The sequence below is a fragment of the Nycticebus coucang genome, chromosome 3 (assembly GCF_027406575.1).
Source record: "Nycticebus coucang isolate mNycCou1 chromosome 3, mNycCou1.pri, whole genome shotgun sequence".
NCBI lineage: Eukaryota > Metazoa > Chordata > Mammalia > Primates > Lorisidae > Nycticebus > Nycticebus coucang.
In genome coordinates, this window is record NC_069782.1 from 72,834,298 (window position 1) to 72,850,605 (window position 16,308).

The 16,308-nt window shown below is 51.0% G+C and overlaps 3 protein-coding genes across 8 annotated transcripts in view; 2 read left to right on the plus strand and 1 right to left on the minus strand.

The window, feature by feature from the left end:
* The first annotated feature begins 3 nt into the window (after positions 1 to 3).
* RFXANK (regulatory factor X associated ankyrin containing protein) lies at positions 4 to 9,232 on the plus strand. Of its 5 annotated transcripts, none has more exons than XM_053586571.1 (9): positions 4 to 79; positions 1,447 to 1,641; positions 5,516 to 5,596; positions 5,736 to 5,801; positions 5,992 to 6,092; positions 6,532 to 6,657; positions 7,381 to 7,447; positions 7,837 to 7,975; positions 9,017 to 9,232. In XM_053586571.1, the coding sequence occupies exons 2-9, from the start codon at positions 1,455 to 1,457 to the stop codon at positions 9,030 to 9,032; spliced, it is 783 nt and encodes a 260-aa protein (XP_053442546.1). In that variant the 5' UTR covers positions 4 to 79; positions 1,447 to 1,454; the 3' UTR covers positions 9,033 to 9,232. The 5 variants fall into 5 exon arrangements, with proteins under 5 accessions (XP_053442546.1, XP_053442545.1, XP_053442544.1 ...); XM_053586570.1 differs by lacking the exon at positions 4 to 79 and adding an exon at positions 489 to 865; XM_053586569.1 differs by lacking the exon at positions 4 to 79 and adding an exon at positions 490 to 819.
* Positions 9,233 to 9,291: 59 nt separating this feature from the next.
* On the minus strand, positions 9,292 to 10,820 carry NR2C2AP (nuclear receptor 2C2 associated protein). Of its 2 annotated transcripts, XM_053586581.1 has the most exons (5): positions 10,425 to 10,820; positions 10,186 to 10,276; positions 9,855 to 9,960; positions 9,710 to 9,777; positions 9,292 to 9,411 (listed from the first exon to the last, which is right to left on the minus strand). In XM_053586581.1, exons 1-5 carry the CDS (start codon positions 10,460 to 10,462, stop codon positions 9,292 to 9,294), a joined length of 423 nt encoding a protein of 140 aa, XP_053442556.1. In that variant the 5' UTR covers positions 10,463 to 10,820. The 2 variants fall into 2 exon arrangements, 1 of the variants encoding a protein (XP_053442556.1); XR_008379070.1 differs by having other exon boundaries at positions 9,373 to 9,777; positions 10,186 to 10,298.
* A 151-nt stretch (positions 10,821 to 10,971) lies between these two features.
* Positions 10,972 to 16,308, plus strand: part of NCAN (neurocan) — a 46,793-nt gene continuing 41,456 nt past the window's right edge. The window contains exon 1 of the mRNA XM_053586583.1: positions 10,972 to 11,139. The gene's annotated coding sequence lies outside the window, so the exon portion shown is untranslated. The remainder of the gene's footprint in view (positions 11,140 to 16,308) is intronic.

Consider the following 16,308-nt stretch of genomic DNA (forward strand, 5'->3'; position numbering starts at 1 on the left):
GGGCGCCGCACGACTCCAGTTCCGGTTATCAGTTGGCCTGCTCACCCCACTTCTCGATCTCCGATATAGAAAAGGGGATGTGAGTGAGAGATGGAGGGAAGGATCACTCCCGGGGGCTGGATGAGGAGAGGGAGGAGACCCCTGAAGCTCCCGCGGACACCCAGGCGGGGGAGGGCAAGAACTCCCTGGTTCCCCAAACCTCTTTTTCCAGGGGCAGATGTATTGGAAGACCATTCTACACATTGCCCACTTCGGGCCGTATGAACCCCCTTCTTTAGCCCTCTGCTGCTACCAAATCCCTGCACATGCTTATAAAGCTTAGGAACAGCAGAAGAGACCTTGTTACGTAACTAGGTAGCGGTGCCACCTCGCCAGTTTAAAACTCTGGACGCTCCGCCCACTTCCCCGCTACCCTCCCCTCTTTAGAAAGCCCCGTCCATCCTTCCGGGACTGCAGCTGATTGGCTTCCGTTGGAAAAATATACCGACGGAGATAGAGGTGGAGGGGAAACAAGAGCTGGGAAATTCTCTGAACCCCTTGAGACCCCGCCCATTCCTTCCGGAGCTGTTGGTGGGCGTGGGAGAAAGAATGCGCAGGCTCAGTTGCACCTCCAGGGTCCTTACGGGAGCCACGCCTCTCCACAGTCTTAAAGGGGCAGAGCATCTCTTATCGCTCGGGACCTTTCGTACTTTTGCGGGGCGGGGGTGCGCAGGCGCAGTGGGGGAGCTCTGGAGTGTGGGGGAGCTCTGGAGTTGGGGGAGGTAGCGGTCTCGTATCAAGTTGCTCCGTGTCCTCGCAGAGGAAGCTAGGACGCTGAAGGTCCAGTCTCTAACCTCTTCCCTACCATATCCGTTGGCAGAAAAAAGTTTGTGAATTGGGCCCCCAAGTTTTGGGGAAACTGGGCTTGCGGCGCGGGGGGACAGAGGAGACTCCTGGGGAGGTGAGTGGACCCTGAATCAGTTTGGGAGGCGCGGGTGGGACTGATGCCAATTGCATCTTTGTTGAGCCCTCACTCATTCTGGAGCCCTCACTCCCAAATAAGCAAAGCGACTGTTTATTAAGTTCTGCCCTAATTGGGCCCGCTGCTAAGCCACTTACAGACTATTTATTTTAGGCCTCATTTCCCCATTTTACTAAGAAGGAAACTGAGGCTCAGAGGTTGTCACATGCCTGAGTTCGCACAGCCTATCCATGGGAGTATTCAAACCCAAACAGCTGACAGAAGGGTTGGGGTTTTTTAGCATTGCATATTGCTTTTGCCTTGGTGGTGGTGAATAGTAGGACTGAAAAGCAGTTGGACTCTGGTTTTAATTTCCTAGCTCTGGCAATTAACTTGAGTTTCAGTTTAACCACCCTCATAGTCCAAGGCCAGGTATGCAGTCAGTGCCTACTTAATAAGAGCTGTTGGTAATTATTGTCATCTCTGTCTTTCTGGTGTCCCCCCAGCTTCCCCTATGGAGCACACCCAGCCTGCAGAGGACCTCATCCTGACCCAGCAGCCCCCTGCCTTAGAACTTGGGGACCCGGAAGACCCTGAGGATGAAGCCCCAGATGGCTCTGACACTGTGGTCCTCAGTCTCTACCCTTGCACCCCAGAGCCTGGGAATCCTGAACCAGATGCCAGTGTCTCTTCCCTGCAGGGTAAGGTACCTCCTCTGGCATTGGCCTTCTGGGATTCAATGTTGATAGAATGTCAGATGAGACCTCTGTCGTTTTCTTTTCTTTTGGAGACAGAGTCTCACTTTCTTGCCCCTGGTAGAGTGCTGAGGGGTCACCTCAAACTCTTGGGCTTAAGCGATCCTCTTGCCTCAGCCTCTCAAGTAGCTGAACTACAGGCGCCTGCCACACACCTGGCTATTTTTTTAGAGACGGTTTTTCACTCTTGTTCAGGCTGGTCTTGAATTCACCCGCCTTGGCCTCCCAGAGTGCTGGGATTACAGGCATGAGCCACCTTGCCTGGCCCAAGACCTCTGTTTTTATGATCCACTCCCTAGGACATGTCTTCCCTCTCCACCCAACAAGGTTGTTCACAACTTTGTACATTTTTATATAGTGGTATATATAGTATACAGAACATAAAATTTACCATTTAAACTAGAATTTCAGTACAATTTAGTGTCAGAAAGTACATTCACAGTGTTATATAACCACCACCTCTATCTAGAATTTTTCATCACCCCAAAAGGAACTCCACACCCAATACCCATTCTCCTTTCCCTTTATTTCCTGGCAACTAATATGCTTTCTATCTCTATGGATTTATCTATCTGGACATTTCATATAAATGGTGTCATACAGGTTTGGTGCCCATAGCTCAGTGGTTAGGGCACCGGCTGCATACACCAGGTCAGGCGGGTTCGAACCTGGCCCAGGACTACTAAACAACAATGAGAACTGCAACAAAAAATAGCCGGGCGTTGTGGCGGGCACCTGTAGTCCCAGCTACTTGGGAGGCTGAGGCAAGAGAATCACTTAAGCCCAAGAATTTGAGGTTGCTGTGAACTGTGACACCACAGCACTCTACCAAGGGTGACAAAGTGAGACTCTATCTCTAAAAAATAAATAAATAAAAATAAAATAAAATAATAAATAGTGTCAAACAATATGTGGCCTTTTATGACTGGCTTCTTTCATTCAGCATGAGGTTTTTGAAGTTCATCCACATTGTAGCATGTGTCAGTGCATCATTCCTTTTTTTGACTAATATTCCAAAGTATGGATGGACCATACTTTGTTTATCCATCATCTTTTCTTTTTTTTCTTTTCTTGCAGTTTTTGGCCGGGGCTGGGTTTGAACCCACCACCTGTGGTATATGGGGCCAGCGCCCTACCCCTTTGAGCCACAGGCCCCACGCTACCCATTCATCTTTTGTTAGACATTCCTTTTTTTTTTTTTTTTTTTTTTTTGTAGAGGCAGAGTGTCACTTTACCACCCTCGGTAGAATGCCATGACATCACACAGCTCACAGCAACCTCCAGCTCTTGGGCTTACACAATTCTCTTGCCTTAGCCTCCCAAACAGCTGGGATTACAGGCGCCCGCCACAATGCCTGGCTATTTTTTTGTCGCAGTTTGGCCGGGCCAGGTTTGAACCCGCTACCCTCGGTATATGGGGCCTGCGCCCCTACTCACTGAGCCACAGGCACAACACTCCTTTTTTTTTTTGAGACAGAGTCTCACTTTGTTGCCCTTGGTAGAATGCCATGGCATCATAGCTCACAGCAACCTCAGACTCCTGGGCTCAAGTGACTCTCTTGCCTCAGCTTCCCAAGTAGCTGGGATTACAGGTGCCCACCACAACACCGCCTGTTTTTAGAGAGGGGTCTCACTCTAGTTCAGGCTGGTCTTAAACTGGTGAGCTCAGGCGATCCACCTGCCTCAGCCTCCCAGAGTACTGGGATTACATGGGATTACAGGTGTGAACCACCTTGCCCAGCCAGGATTTTTTTTTCTTTTTTTTCTGGAGACAGAGTCTCACTTTGTTGCTCAGGCTAGAGTGCTGTGACATCACTAGCTCACAGCAACCCCAAACTCTTGGGTTCAAGTAATCTTCCTCAGCCTCCTGAGTACTTGGGTCTATAAGCACGCACCACCATGGCTGACTAATATTTTCTATTTTTTGTAGAGACAAGGTGTCACTGTTATCAGGCTGGTCTCAATTCCCTGAACTCAAGAAATCTACCGGCTCGGTGCCTGTGGCTCAAGCGGCTAAGGCGCCAGCCACATACACCTGAGCTGGTGGGTTCAAATCCAGCCTGGGCCTGCCAAACAACAATGATGGCTGGAACCAAAAAATAGCCGGGCGTTGGGGGCGGCGCCTGTGGCTCAGTTGGTAAGGCGCCGGCCCCATATACTGAAGGTGGTGGGTTCAAACCTGGCCCCGGCTGAACTGCAACCAAAAAAAAAAAAAAAAATAGCCGGGCGTTGTGGCGGGCACCTGTAGTCCCAGCTACTCGGGAGGCTGAGGCAAGAGAATCGCTTAAGCCCAGGAGTTGGAGGTTGCTGTGAGCTGTGTGATGGCATGGCACTCTACCGAGGGCCATAAAGTGAGACTCTGTCTCTACAAAAAAAAAAAAAAAAAATAGCCGGGCAATTGTGGCGGGCACCTATAGTCCCAGCTACTTGGGAGGCGGAGACAGGAGACTCACTTGAGCCCAGAAGTTTGAGGTTGCTGTAAGCTATGGTGCCACAGCACTCTATCCAGGGCAATAGCTTGAGGCTCTGTCTCAAAAAAAAAAAAAAAAATCTTCCCACGTTCACCTCCCAGATTGCTAGGATTACAGGCATGAACCACCACACCCAGCCCATGTACAGGATTTTGTCTGCAAGCCTGAGGATTTATTTTTGACTGGAGTTCTGGAACATGTCTAATTCAGTCTTATCTCAGGTCCTTTGTTTCTGTCATTTTTCTGTCTGGAATGCTCCTTCAACACCTCTTCCTGTGGCTGATTTCTTTGACTCTAAGATCTCAATGGTGTCACCTCCTGGAGGCCCTCCTCTGACTGTCTTGTCTAAAATAGACTCATCCCCTGTTCTCCCTTATTTTCATTGTCTTCTCCCTGCTTTTTAAATTCTTTTGAACCCTTGCTTCAACTTGAGGTTTTGTTCTATTTCTATATGCCTGAAGTACCCACTTGCCAGGTGGTCCCTTAAAGACAAAAACTCTGTCTTGTTTGCCTAGGGACATTGCCAGGAATGGAGGAGAAAGATGCACCCTGAGCATCCAAGAGAGTGCAATGAGTGAATGGTGAAGTCTCAGGCACTGTTTTGTTTTTTTTTTTTTTTCTTTACAGTTTTTGGCCAGGTCTGGGCCCGAACCCGCCACCTCTGGCATATGGGACTGGCGCCCTACCCCTTTGAGCCAGAGGCACCACCCTCAGGCACTGTTTTTAGTAGCTCCAAGTCCCTAGGGTACTTGCCAAGATTCCCTTCCACAAAAAGGAAACTCGCTCAGCGCCTGTAGCTCAGCAGCTAGGACATCAGCCACATACACCTGAGATGGTGGATTTGAATCCAGCCCGGGCCTGCCAAACAACAATGACAACTATAACCAAAAAATAGCTGGGCATTGTGGCAGGCACCTGTAGTCCCAGCTACTTGGGAGGATGAGGCAAGAGAATCACTTAAGCCCAAGAGTTTGAGTTTGCTGTGATCTGTAACGCCACGGCACTCTACCCAGAGTGACATAGTGAGACTCTGTCTCAAAAAAAGGCGGCGCCTGTGGCTCAGTGAGTGGGGCACCAGCCCCATATACCGAGGATGGTGAGTTCAGACCCAGACCCAGCCAAACTGCAACAACAACAACAAAAAAAATAGCCGGGTGTTATGGCAGGCACCTATAGTCCCAGCTACTTAGGAGACTGAGGCAAGAGAATCACTTAAACCCAGGAGTTGGAGGTTGCTGTGAGCCGTGATGCCGTGGCACTCTACCAAGGGTGATAAAGTGAGACTCTTGTCTATAAAAAAAAAAAAAAGGAAAAAGAGAAACTAAGGGCTTTCCTGTCTCTCCCGGTAGGCAGCTCCCTGAAGCACTCTACAACCCTCACCAACCGGCAGCGGGGGAACGAAGTGTCAGCCCTGCCAGCTACCTTAGACTGTGAGTAGACCTATGGTCCCCAGTGGCAAGAGAGGTAGTGGGATGGCAGGGCCAAGAGGAACAATTCTGGGCAGAGGGTAAATTGAGGCACAGAGAAGTGGTAGGACAGATGAGGACTCTGCCTCTCTCTGGCCTCCAGCCCTGTCTATCCACCAGCTTGCAGCCCAGGGGGAATTGAGCCAGCTTAAGGAGCATCTGAAGAAAGGTGCGTGTCTACGTGCAAGTGCTAGTGTGCCTGTGCTTGTTTGGTGTGTGCATGTGGGTCCTCTGTGCCCATGCCTACATGTGTGTCAGCATGTCCACATGTGTCCATCTTTGCATGTGCCTCCTCACTTTCATGGCACTGGGGAGAGAGGACCTGGTATAGCCTGGTGGTACTGTCCCCCTCCTGCCAGGTGACAACCTCATCAACAAGCCAGACGAACGTGGCTTCACCCCCCTCATCTGGGCCTCTGCATTTGGAGAAATCGAGACCGTCCGCTTCCTGCTTGAGTGGGTATGTTCTGGCCCAACTGGAGGTTCCTGGGATTGGCAGGGAAGGTGGGCTTGGGGTCTGTGTCTCAGCTGTGTCTGCCAGTTACTTGGCCCTTACAATGAAACTGCTGTGGGAGAGGGTGGTGCCTGTGTCTCAGTGGATAGGGCGCCGGCTCCATATACTGAGGGTGGTGGGTTTGAACCTGGCCCCGGCCAAACTGTAACAAAAAAATAGCCGGGCATTGTGGCGGGCGCCTGTAGTCCAGCTACTTGGGAGGCTGAAGCAAGAGAATTGCCTAAGCCCAGGAGTTGGAGGTTGCTGTGAGCTATGACACCACGGTACTCTCCGAGAGCGATAAAGTGAGACTCTGTCTCTAAGAAAAAAAAGAAACTGCTGTGATGACCCCAGGATTCCTGGGGATGCCCCTATTCCTCTTGTTGCTGTCCCCTCTCCCTGTCAGGGTGCTGACCCCCACATCCTGGCCAAGGAGCGGGAGAGTGCCCTGTCATTGGCCAGCACTGGTGGCTACACGGACATCGTGGGGCTGCTGCTAGAGCGTGATGTGGACATCAATATCTATGACTGGGTGAGGCACTACCCACCCGGGCACCTCTCAGTCTCCTTGCTAACATTTCTGCCCACAAACATTTATCAAGGCAGGGCATTGTGGCTGATACCTGTAATTTCAATACTTTGAGAGGTCTAGGCCGGAGGCTCACAAGGTCAGGAGTTCAAGATCAGACTGGCAACATCAGATCCTGTCTCTACACAAAACAAAAAAAAAATTAGCCAGGCATAGTGACACACGCTTGTAGTCCCAGGTATGTGGGAAACTGAGGCAGGAGGATCTCTTGAGCTTAAGAGTTCGAGACTACAGTGAGCTATGATCATGCCACTACACTCCAGCCTGGGCAACACAGTGAGACCGTCTCTAAAAAAAAATTAAACACAACAAAATTTTCCAGTGTTTGCAGGGCACTAGGACTTGCTGTAGGCACTGGGAACATAAGTCAGACCCATTCCCAAGTTTGGGGGAGGCAGTCATGTAACTGGGCCGCTGAGATGTAATGAACAGTGCTGTGATGGCAGGCACACAAGCAGCTCCAAGTACCCATAAATACCCAAAGAAGATTAGGGAGGGCTTCATGGAAGAAGGAGCATCTAAGTTTGAGACCCAAAGGACAAGAAAGACTGGCCAGGTGATGAGCAGGAGGAGGAACCATGTTAAATTAGAGGCCAGAGAGTGAGGTACACTGTGAGAATTGGGAAGAGATAAATGGTTGAGTTTCCCTTGCCTCCCCCTCAACAGAATGGAGGGACCCCACTGCTGTATGCTGTACGTGGGAACCACGTGAAGTGCGTTGAGGCTTTGCTGGGTGAGTGGGAGTAGAGACTAGCTCTGGGGCCCCCCAATGCCGCAAATGGCCTTGCAAGAATGCTTATACTGTTCCTGAAATGGGTGGTGACTACCTACTTCTCTCAGAGGCGGGGATTTGGGAAGAGGAAATGTTAAGATAATGTAGGGGTCTGACCAAAGGGTTGAACACCTACACCTTCCATGGCTCAGAGCCCCTGGCGCCACAGTCTTCAGAGAAAATTAAGCCTTAAAGTGTTTGGGCTCTTGTCCAAGGCCACATGGGCAAAGGGCAGACCCATAGCCACATAGTAGGTCATGAGGTCACTGGACCTCCTGAGTCTTCAGGTCCCATTCTGGGCTCCTGCTGCTAGGCCAAGCTTCTCCTCCAGCATCTGCTCTGCTTTGCAGCCCGAGGCGCTGACCTCACCACTGAAGCTGACTCAGGCTATACCCCGATGGACCTCGCTGTGGCCTTGGGATACCGGAAAGGTTGGCCTGAGACCCATGGAGCAGCAATGGGGTGCCATAAGCAGGGAACCACAAAGGGGTACATGGGTTATCCTCTGAGAATAGCTTCTGAGAATGTTCAAAGACTGTCAGAGGCCATGGTTTACCTGGCCTGGGCATGTCCCAGTCTTAACTTCTACCAGGAGTCCTCAAACTTTTTAAACAGGGGGCCAGTTCACTATCCCTCAGACCGTTGGAGGGCCGGACTGTAGTTTAAAAAAAAAACTATGAACAAATTCCTATGCACACTGCACATATCTTATTTTGAAGTAAAAAAACAAAACGGAAACAAATACAATCACAATCACACTGCTGCTTGTGGCCCGGGGGCCGTAGTTTGAGGACACCTGTGACTAGACTCTGTGTGTTGAGGTAGGGAGACCAATGAGTGTCAGTGACTGGGCTGTGGTATAAACACACAGGCACGGAGAGACCAAAGGAGGCCCCAGTCCAACCTTAGGATGTTGGGGATGGGGGAGGGTGTCAAGGAGGGATTCTGGGAGACTAGAAGAGAGGTAGACAGGCCACTATGAGCAAAGAGCCACTGAGGCCAACCCTCTATGGTGGGAGATGGTTTTGAGCAGAGAAAGACCCCAGTTTGACTCCCTGCTTCCTCCCTGATAGTGGGACCTCAGTTTTCCCATTCATCTAATGAGGAGATCCTAACAGAACCTCCCTAGGGTCATGATGGGGATTAAGGGCTTAGGAAATATTCTCCTCCTTTCTTTGGTGTTTTATTCCATTTGAAACAAATCATTCCTTGCCACCCCTCTTGTCTTTTCATAAAAGTCACAGTTCACCAACTTTGGTAGAAAATACTTTTATAATTTTGGAAAACCACATAAAAATGGATTTTTACAAACTTACAGAAGTTGAACTTCCTGGGACGGGATGTTGATCTTTCCAGCTTTGCTCTTGGAAGGGCATGGATTCCCTAGTCTATAAAGTGGGTCTTTCATCCAAGTCTCAGGGCTGGGAGGCCTCTGTTTGTTTCCCAAGGTGGGAGAGTGCAGGTTGGCTGTGCCTCTCTAGCTCCCAATTCAAGCTCACAGTCCCCCCTTTTCCCTTGTCCTATCTCTAGTCCAACAGGTGATTGAGAACCACATCCTCAAACTTTTCCAGAACAACCTGGTACCTGCCAACTCTGAGTGAAGGCCACCTGCTGGGGACTCAGACACTCAGGGAACAAAACAGTTAATTCAGAGCTGGGTAAACCCAGAACTGGCTTCCAAGGCAGCTCCGGGACAGGTGGTGGGAGGGGACCCTTCCCAAGAGGAAGCAATAAACCTGTGCAGAACTTGAAGGACTTCACTGTATTGCTGTGTTTCCTTCCCCAAGGGCTTCCTGGAGGAGGTCTTACACTTTCTTCTCTCCCAGCACCCGAAGGTGGTAGATGACCACACGGCCAAAAAAGTCAGTAGCATCCTCAAATGTTACCTTCAGCCGGTCCACCTCAGTAGCTGGCACAGAGAAGGTGTGATCACAGGCAGTCAAAGGAAACAGTGGCTTCTTGTTCCCACCTGCCAAGCCCCACCCTTCCCAGACCTGGGCTATAGCCCTAGCTCAGACATCACTAATGTCCTGGATGACCTGGGCAAACTATGGGTTGCTCTGATCCTCTCACATAAAACAGGTGGTCATCACCCCCATTTTACAGATGAAGCAATGGAGGCCTAGAAGTCACACACCTAGAAGTCTCACCCACTCAGGTCTGGGTGAGACCAAAGCTTTCAAAGGCCCATGCCACCCCACCACAAAGGCCATGACAGGATATCTGGAGCGAGTTGCTATCCTCAGGATAGAAATCCACAATCTTGCTAAGAGCTTCATTTCCCTGTGAACCTGCAGCAGAGAAAGAGGCAGACAGTGAGTGTGAAGGGTACTCCCTGGACCCACCACCTCTCACGATCTTCCAGTACCTTCTAGGCAGCCCCGGCGACTGGAAAAGCCGCCCTGGAACTGGATCTGCAGTTGGGAGACACTGACACGCTGGGGAAACTCTAGTATCACCCACTGGGAGGGGCCCTGGAAGCAGACAGGGAAACTAAGGTCCATGGTAGGTACAGGCTCAGAACCCTGCTCTGCTTGTCTCTCTCATTCACACAGTCCATGAGGAGAAACAAAGAAATTGAGTACATGTGTTGTTCCTGATACCCACTGGGCCCTCCTCCCCTGCCGAAAGTTCTCAAGGCATCCTGGACTCCTGAAACTGATTGACACCACCGATGTTGGTCTGGGGAAGCACCTCACCTGATCCGAGTTCCAGCACGTCTCCTCATCCTGGTCGAATAGGTGCTTCTTTCCAAACTGCCGAGTGTTGCGATTCAGCACAGAACTCACCCTAGAAGAGGCACCAGTATGATCTGGGTGAGGAGAGGGACTGAGCCAGTCCCCGGCGCTGCGGAGGGAGCTCCTCCCAGCTCTGTTCACTGAGCTGGGCTGACCTCAGCCTTAGGACTCTGACACTCTCTGAACCCCCAGACTCTTACCTGCTCACTGTCTCTGGACAAACCAAGGAGTGGGTCATCTCGGTTCCACAGGATTTCTCGGGGTCTGGGTTCAACTTAGGTTTGACTCCCGACACCACCTCAGCCACAGAGGTTACAACCTTGACCGCGTCCCTGGCCTGCACATCCTTACCTGTTAATTCTGGCTTTGAGCCGTAACTCCCTTGCCTGCTCCAGTCCTAAATATCATCTCGATCACCCTCCCACAGGCCAGAACAATTTAGGAGTGGTGATCGGAGAAAATGCCAATGACCAGAGGTTAGGCTTTTCACAGGAAACAAGTTTCCCGCGGGTTTGGGGGATGGTCGTTCCCTATCCGAACCTCAGTTTGTCGCGGATCAACCCTGGAAACCAAAACCTGGGACCCGGAACCGCGTGAATGCGGCGCATGCGCAATGTAAGTCAGGTGCCGCCCCCCCCCCCCCCCGCGGCTCCTAGGGCAGGGTTTGATTTCACCCCGCCCCTTCATGCCCGCTTCTTAAAGAGCCCAGGTTCAATGTTTGAGCTGGAGAAAGAAGGCCTTCTGTCTTCCGGGTGCTGTTCCTTGGTGCTGGGATGCACAGCACTGGTTTTGGAATCCGAGAGACTTCCTATAGCGATGGCTTCCTACTCGGGAAAGTGCTGAATACACTCCCTAACTGCTAATGCAGTCTGGAAACCCCTGACCCTCATTGCCTCCCAGAGGCCAAAGCAAGAGGTATGGAAAAGACCATGATGTTGGGAATATCAGGAGTCCTCATCAATCTCCTTTGTCCTTGTTAGAACATAGGAGACCTGTTTGCCAAATCTCTTTCCCAGAAGACATCAAGGAAGGCTTCTGAGAGGTGGGGGCATGCAGATGGGTTTTGAAGCATGAACAAGAGTTTGCCAAATCAGATTATGCAAAGCTTCAGATACCAGGCTAAATATTTGGTTCAGTGATTCACTAGACAATTCCTGCCTTCCTCTATTGTCACACCCTTTTCCTCAGCCCTGTGCTGCATGATGTTAGGGGTGGCAAGAGACCTCAATTCTAACCCAGTTGCTGAATGAGGAGATCCTAGTCTGAGCAAGATAAAGATAGACACTGTGTGCCCCAGAGAATCAGGGCTAAGCCAGAGGGTGAGATAGGGCTGGAGGACCAGGGGCTTCACCTGGAGGAAGGAGATCCTGAGAGAGGAGATTTTTGACCTGTACCTTCATGTGTTGGCAGAAATCCACTAGGGTAAGAAAATCTGGTGTGTGGGCGGCGCCTGTGGCTCAGTAAGTAGGGTGCCGGCCCCATATACCAAGGGTGGTGGGTTCAAACCCAGCCCTGGCCAAACTGCAACAACAACAACAAAAATATCCGGGCGTTGTGGCTGGCGCCTGTAGTCCCAGCTACTCGGGAGGTTGAGGCAAGAGAATCATGTAAGCCCAAGAGCTGGAGGTTGCTGTGAGCCGTGTGACGCCATGGCACTCTACCGAGGGCGGTAAAATGAGACTCTGTCTCTACAAAAAAAAAAAAAAAGAAAATCTGGTGTGGGAAGGGCATTCCAGGCAGGGAGAACAGCATAAGCAAAAGCTTAATTGGGTAAAAGACCATGAATTTGAATAAAATATGTGGAGCCGAGGCTGGGCGCAGTGGCTCATGCCTGTAATCCCAGCACTTGGGAGGCCCAGGTTGGTGGATTGCCTGAGCTCACAGGTTCTAGACCAGCCAGAGCCAGAGCAAGACCTCATCTTTAAAAATAGCCAGGCATTGTGGTGGGCTCCTGTAGTCCCAGCAACTTGGGAGGCTGAGGCAAGAGAATCGCTTAAGCCCAGTACTTTGAGGTTGCTGTGAGCTATGATGCCACAGCACTCTCAAAGGGTGACAAAGTGAGACTCTGTCTCAAAGAAAAACAAAAGAATAAATATATATGTGGAGCCATATCCTTCTAGGCCTGGAGCAGTCATGAAAGGTGCTTGAGAAAGGGCAGGTTGCCATCTGATCTGCATGAATGAAGGGTTCCCAGACAGAGCAGTCACTGGCAGGAGACTGTTGTCCCTGGCTTTAGCTGAATGGTCTGGCATCCAGCCCCTTTCTTCAAGGGCTGGGGGAATGGTCCCCCTGGCATCCTGCTAGCATGTGCCTAAACCCACTCCAGGATGGGGGCTGGTGGAGAAACTGGGTCACCCACAGAAGGGCTGCCTCATGAGCCCCTGAAGGGTGCCACCAGCTTTGCTGATCTCAGGGATGGGACTGGAGGTGACAGGAAATACTCCACCCCCATCTTTACCCCCAGAGGAAGTTAAGAAGAGAATGGACTCTGGAGAGCCCAGATCTGGTGCAAATCTTGGCTGGATCATCACTGGCTATGTGAATTTAGACAAACATTCTGACCTTTCTGAGCCTCAGTTTCTTCATCTGTAAAGTAGGGGGAATTCTATTTACAGGACCATTGGAGGACTCAGTGGGCTCTTTAAGTTGACACATAGCAATAGTGGCTGACATTTGTTGGGAGCCCATTGTGTGTCTGACTTGAAGCCATATATTTTTTGCCATCCATTAGCCCATTAAACCTGCCTTAGCTGGTCTCTGTCATCCCTATTTTATAGCCGAGGACACAGCAACTTAGCCAACGTCCCCCAGTGAGCTATGCATGGCCCCAGGGTTCTCCACACCACTCCTGGCCTTGGCATGGGGCCACCTTGTCCACTGGGGTGCAGCCAGCTCCATACCCTCTTCCTGCCTCCTCACCCCACTGGTGCCTGGGCATGAAAAGGCCTCCTTTTTCTCCAGGGAATTAACAGCTCCAGGCTCCTAGCAGGGCAGCCAAAAGTGGTCCATTCATTCTCCTGAGTGAGGAGAGACTAAGAACTCCCACCCCAAATCAGGAGATGGGGCAGGGAGAGCTCTAAAACAGTGGTTCTCAACCTGTGGGTCCAGACCCCTTTGTAACAAAATACATCCTGCATATCAGATATTTATACTACGATTCATAACAGTAGCAAAATTATAGTTATGAAGTAGCAACGAAAATAATTTTATGGTTGGAGATCACCACAAAATGAGGAACTATATTAAAGGGTCGCAGCATTTGGAGGCATTAGGAAGGTTGAGAACCACTGCTCTAGAAGGTTCAAAGGCAGCTTCTCTGGTTTGCTGGGGGAAAGTGAGGCACAGAAAAGCAAAGTCATTTAGCCATGGCCACCTTGGGGGACTGGGATGCAAACTGCAGTCTGACCCCCCCAAAATCCTCCCACTGGGCTGAGTTCTGCATTTTTCAGGGAGAAACTGGAGTTTCAGAGAGGCTGGGGATTGGCTGAAGTCACACAGCAAGTTTGGGTCAGTGGGGATTCTCCCACGGCATTCACCCCATTCATGCAAAAAACATAAATCTGTCATCTTGGAGCAGGACAGGAAAAGGCCCTCAGGTAGCTTCAAACCTGGGGAATGGGTGTAATAGTTTCCCTATGGTCTCACCCTGAGGTGACTGCAGAGGAAGGAGGGTGTGACAAAATCTCCCAAGCCTGGAACCCATAATCTGTCCACACTGAGTCTAATTTACCTGCCAGGATGTGTCCAGGTCCAGCAGGGACCAGCACAAAGTAGAAGGATGCTCACTGACAGCTAGCAGGGGTTGTTGATGCTGGTGAGGTGCAAGCGTGGCATCCCACTGGAGGTACAGTGTGAGTGTGAGTGAGTGGCTGGGTGTGCAGGGACTGAGATGAGCATACGTGGGAAGATTTGGGGCTGACTGTGACAGTAGCTGGGAGGCTTGTGTATGTCAGGGTTAATAACATTAGCGCCCCTTTCCAGGGTGTGGCCATACCTGGAAACATGTTTGGGTGTGATACCTTGGGGCAAAGGTGAGCTTCCTGTGGCTTGCAAAAAGGTGAAGGTGGGGCAGTGCCTGTGGCTCAGTCGGTAGGGCACCGGCCCCATATACCGAGGGTGGTGGGTTCAAACCCGGCCCCGGCCAAACTGCAACCAAAAAATAGCCGGGCGTTGTGGCGGGCACCTGTAGTCCCAGCTACTTGGGAGGCTGAGGCAAGAGAATCGCTTAAGCCCAGGAGTTGGAGGTTGCTGTGAGCTGTGTGAGGCCACGGCACTCTACCGAGGGCCATAAAGTGAGACTCTGTCTCTACAAAAAAAAAAAAAAAGGTGAAGGTGGGTGGGTATGAACAACAATGAGTGTGTTTGAGGAGAGAGGGATGCTAGATGCAGCCTCACTCACAGCTGTGCATTTGGTCATGCAGCAAGCATGACTTGTATGTGATCAAGTGTGGTTGTGTGGTTGTGCATAGCCAGATGTGGTTTGGGATAGCCAGGTTTGATTGTGCATGGCCAGGTGTGATTTTTGTGTGTGGTCAGGTGTGGTTTCGTGTGGCTGAGAAGACTCATGGGTGTCCAAATGAAGTTGTATGAGAGCTGACCGTGCGATTAGTGTGGTTGGATATAACTATGTGTCGATGGTGGTTGATGACTTTGTATGTAATTTGACCATGTGCCACTTTGGGTATGTTCTGAGGTACTTGGGGGGACACTGTTCACCCCTGCGACCCAGCTCTGCTGGATGGCTTGGCCTCCCCATCTCCACTCTGGCCCACTAGCCCCCTCCCCCACTGGCATTAGCCCCTGGCTCGGGCCCCAGTGTTGGTGGGAGGGGGACAGAGAAGGCCCTCAGGGATGGGGCTAGGGGGGCTTGTCCAATCCCAGCTCTGGCCTATAAATAGCTCTTTGAGCCCAGCAGATTCCCAGGCAAGATCACCTTATTCAATCCCCCGGCAACAGCCCGCCCCTGGGCCTCAGGCCAGACCCTCTAAGCTCAAGTCTGGTTCCTTTAGGGGAAACCAGGGGGTAGGGAAGAGGGGGAGGGAAAGGACAGGGGAAATGGGGAGGTGAGAGTCAGCTCTCTGGCCACAAACCTGAACTCCTACCAAGTCCATACCCATGCTGTGCATTGTTAGGGAGGTGATTCCATCTCCATGAGCCTCAGTTTCCCCAGAAAAGTGTAAAATAAGTAGCAGCCTCTGCCTGTGTGCTAACTTCCCATTTCATTCTCCCAGCAACCTATAAGATGGGGACAGTTAATTATTCCCAGTTAATTTATTTAATTATTTATTTGAGACAGAGTCTTTTTTTTTTTTTTTGTAGAGACAGAGTCTCACTTTATGGCCCTCGGTAGAGTGCCATGGCATCACACAGCTCACAGCAACCTCCAACTCCTGAGCTTAAGCGATTCTCTTGCCTCAGCCTCCTGAGTAGCTGGGACTACAGGCGCCTGCCACAACGCCCAGCTATTTTTTGGTTGCAGTTCAGCCGGGGCCAGGTTTGAACCCACCACCCTCGGTATATGGGGCCGGCGCCTTACCAACTGAGCCACAGGCGCCGCCCAACTCAACTTTTTTTTTTTTTGTGACTTTTGGCCGGGGCTGGGTTTGAACCCACCACCTCCAGCATATGGGACCGGCGCCCTACTCCTTGAGCCACAGGCGCCGCCCTGAGACAGAGTCTTACTCTGTTGCCCAGACTAGAGTGCTGTCAGCAACCTCAAACTTGGTTCAAGCAATCCTCCTGCTCAGCCTCCTGAGTAACTGGGACTACAGGTGCCTGTCACAAGGCTAGGCTAGTTTTTCTTTTTCTTTTCTTTGCTTCAGACTTCCAAGTAGCTGAGACTACAGGCGCCTACCACAACACCTGATTATATTTTTGTTGCAGTTGTCATCGTTGTTTAGCTGGCCAGGGCCAGGCTCAAACCTGCCAGCCTTGGTGCATGTGGCTGGTGCCGTAACCACTGTGCTACAGGCACTGAGCCTGGGCTAGTTTTTCTATTTTTAGTAGAGACAGGGTCTAACTTTTGCTCAGGCTGGTCTTGAACTCCTGAACTCCAGCAGTCTGCCTACCTTGGCCTCCCAGAGT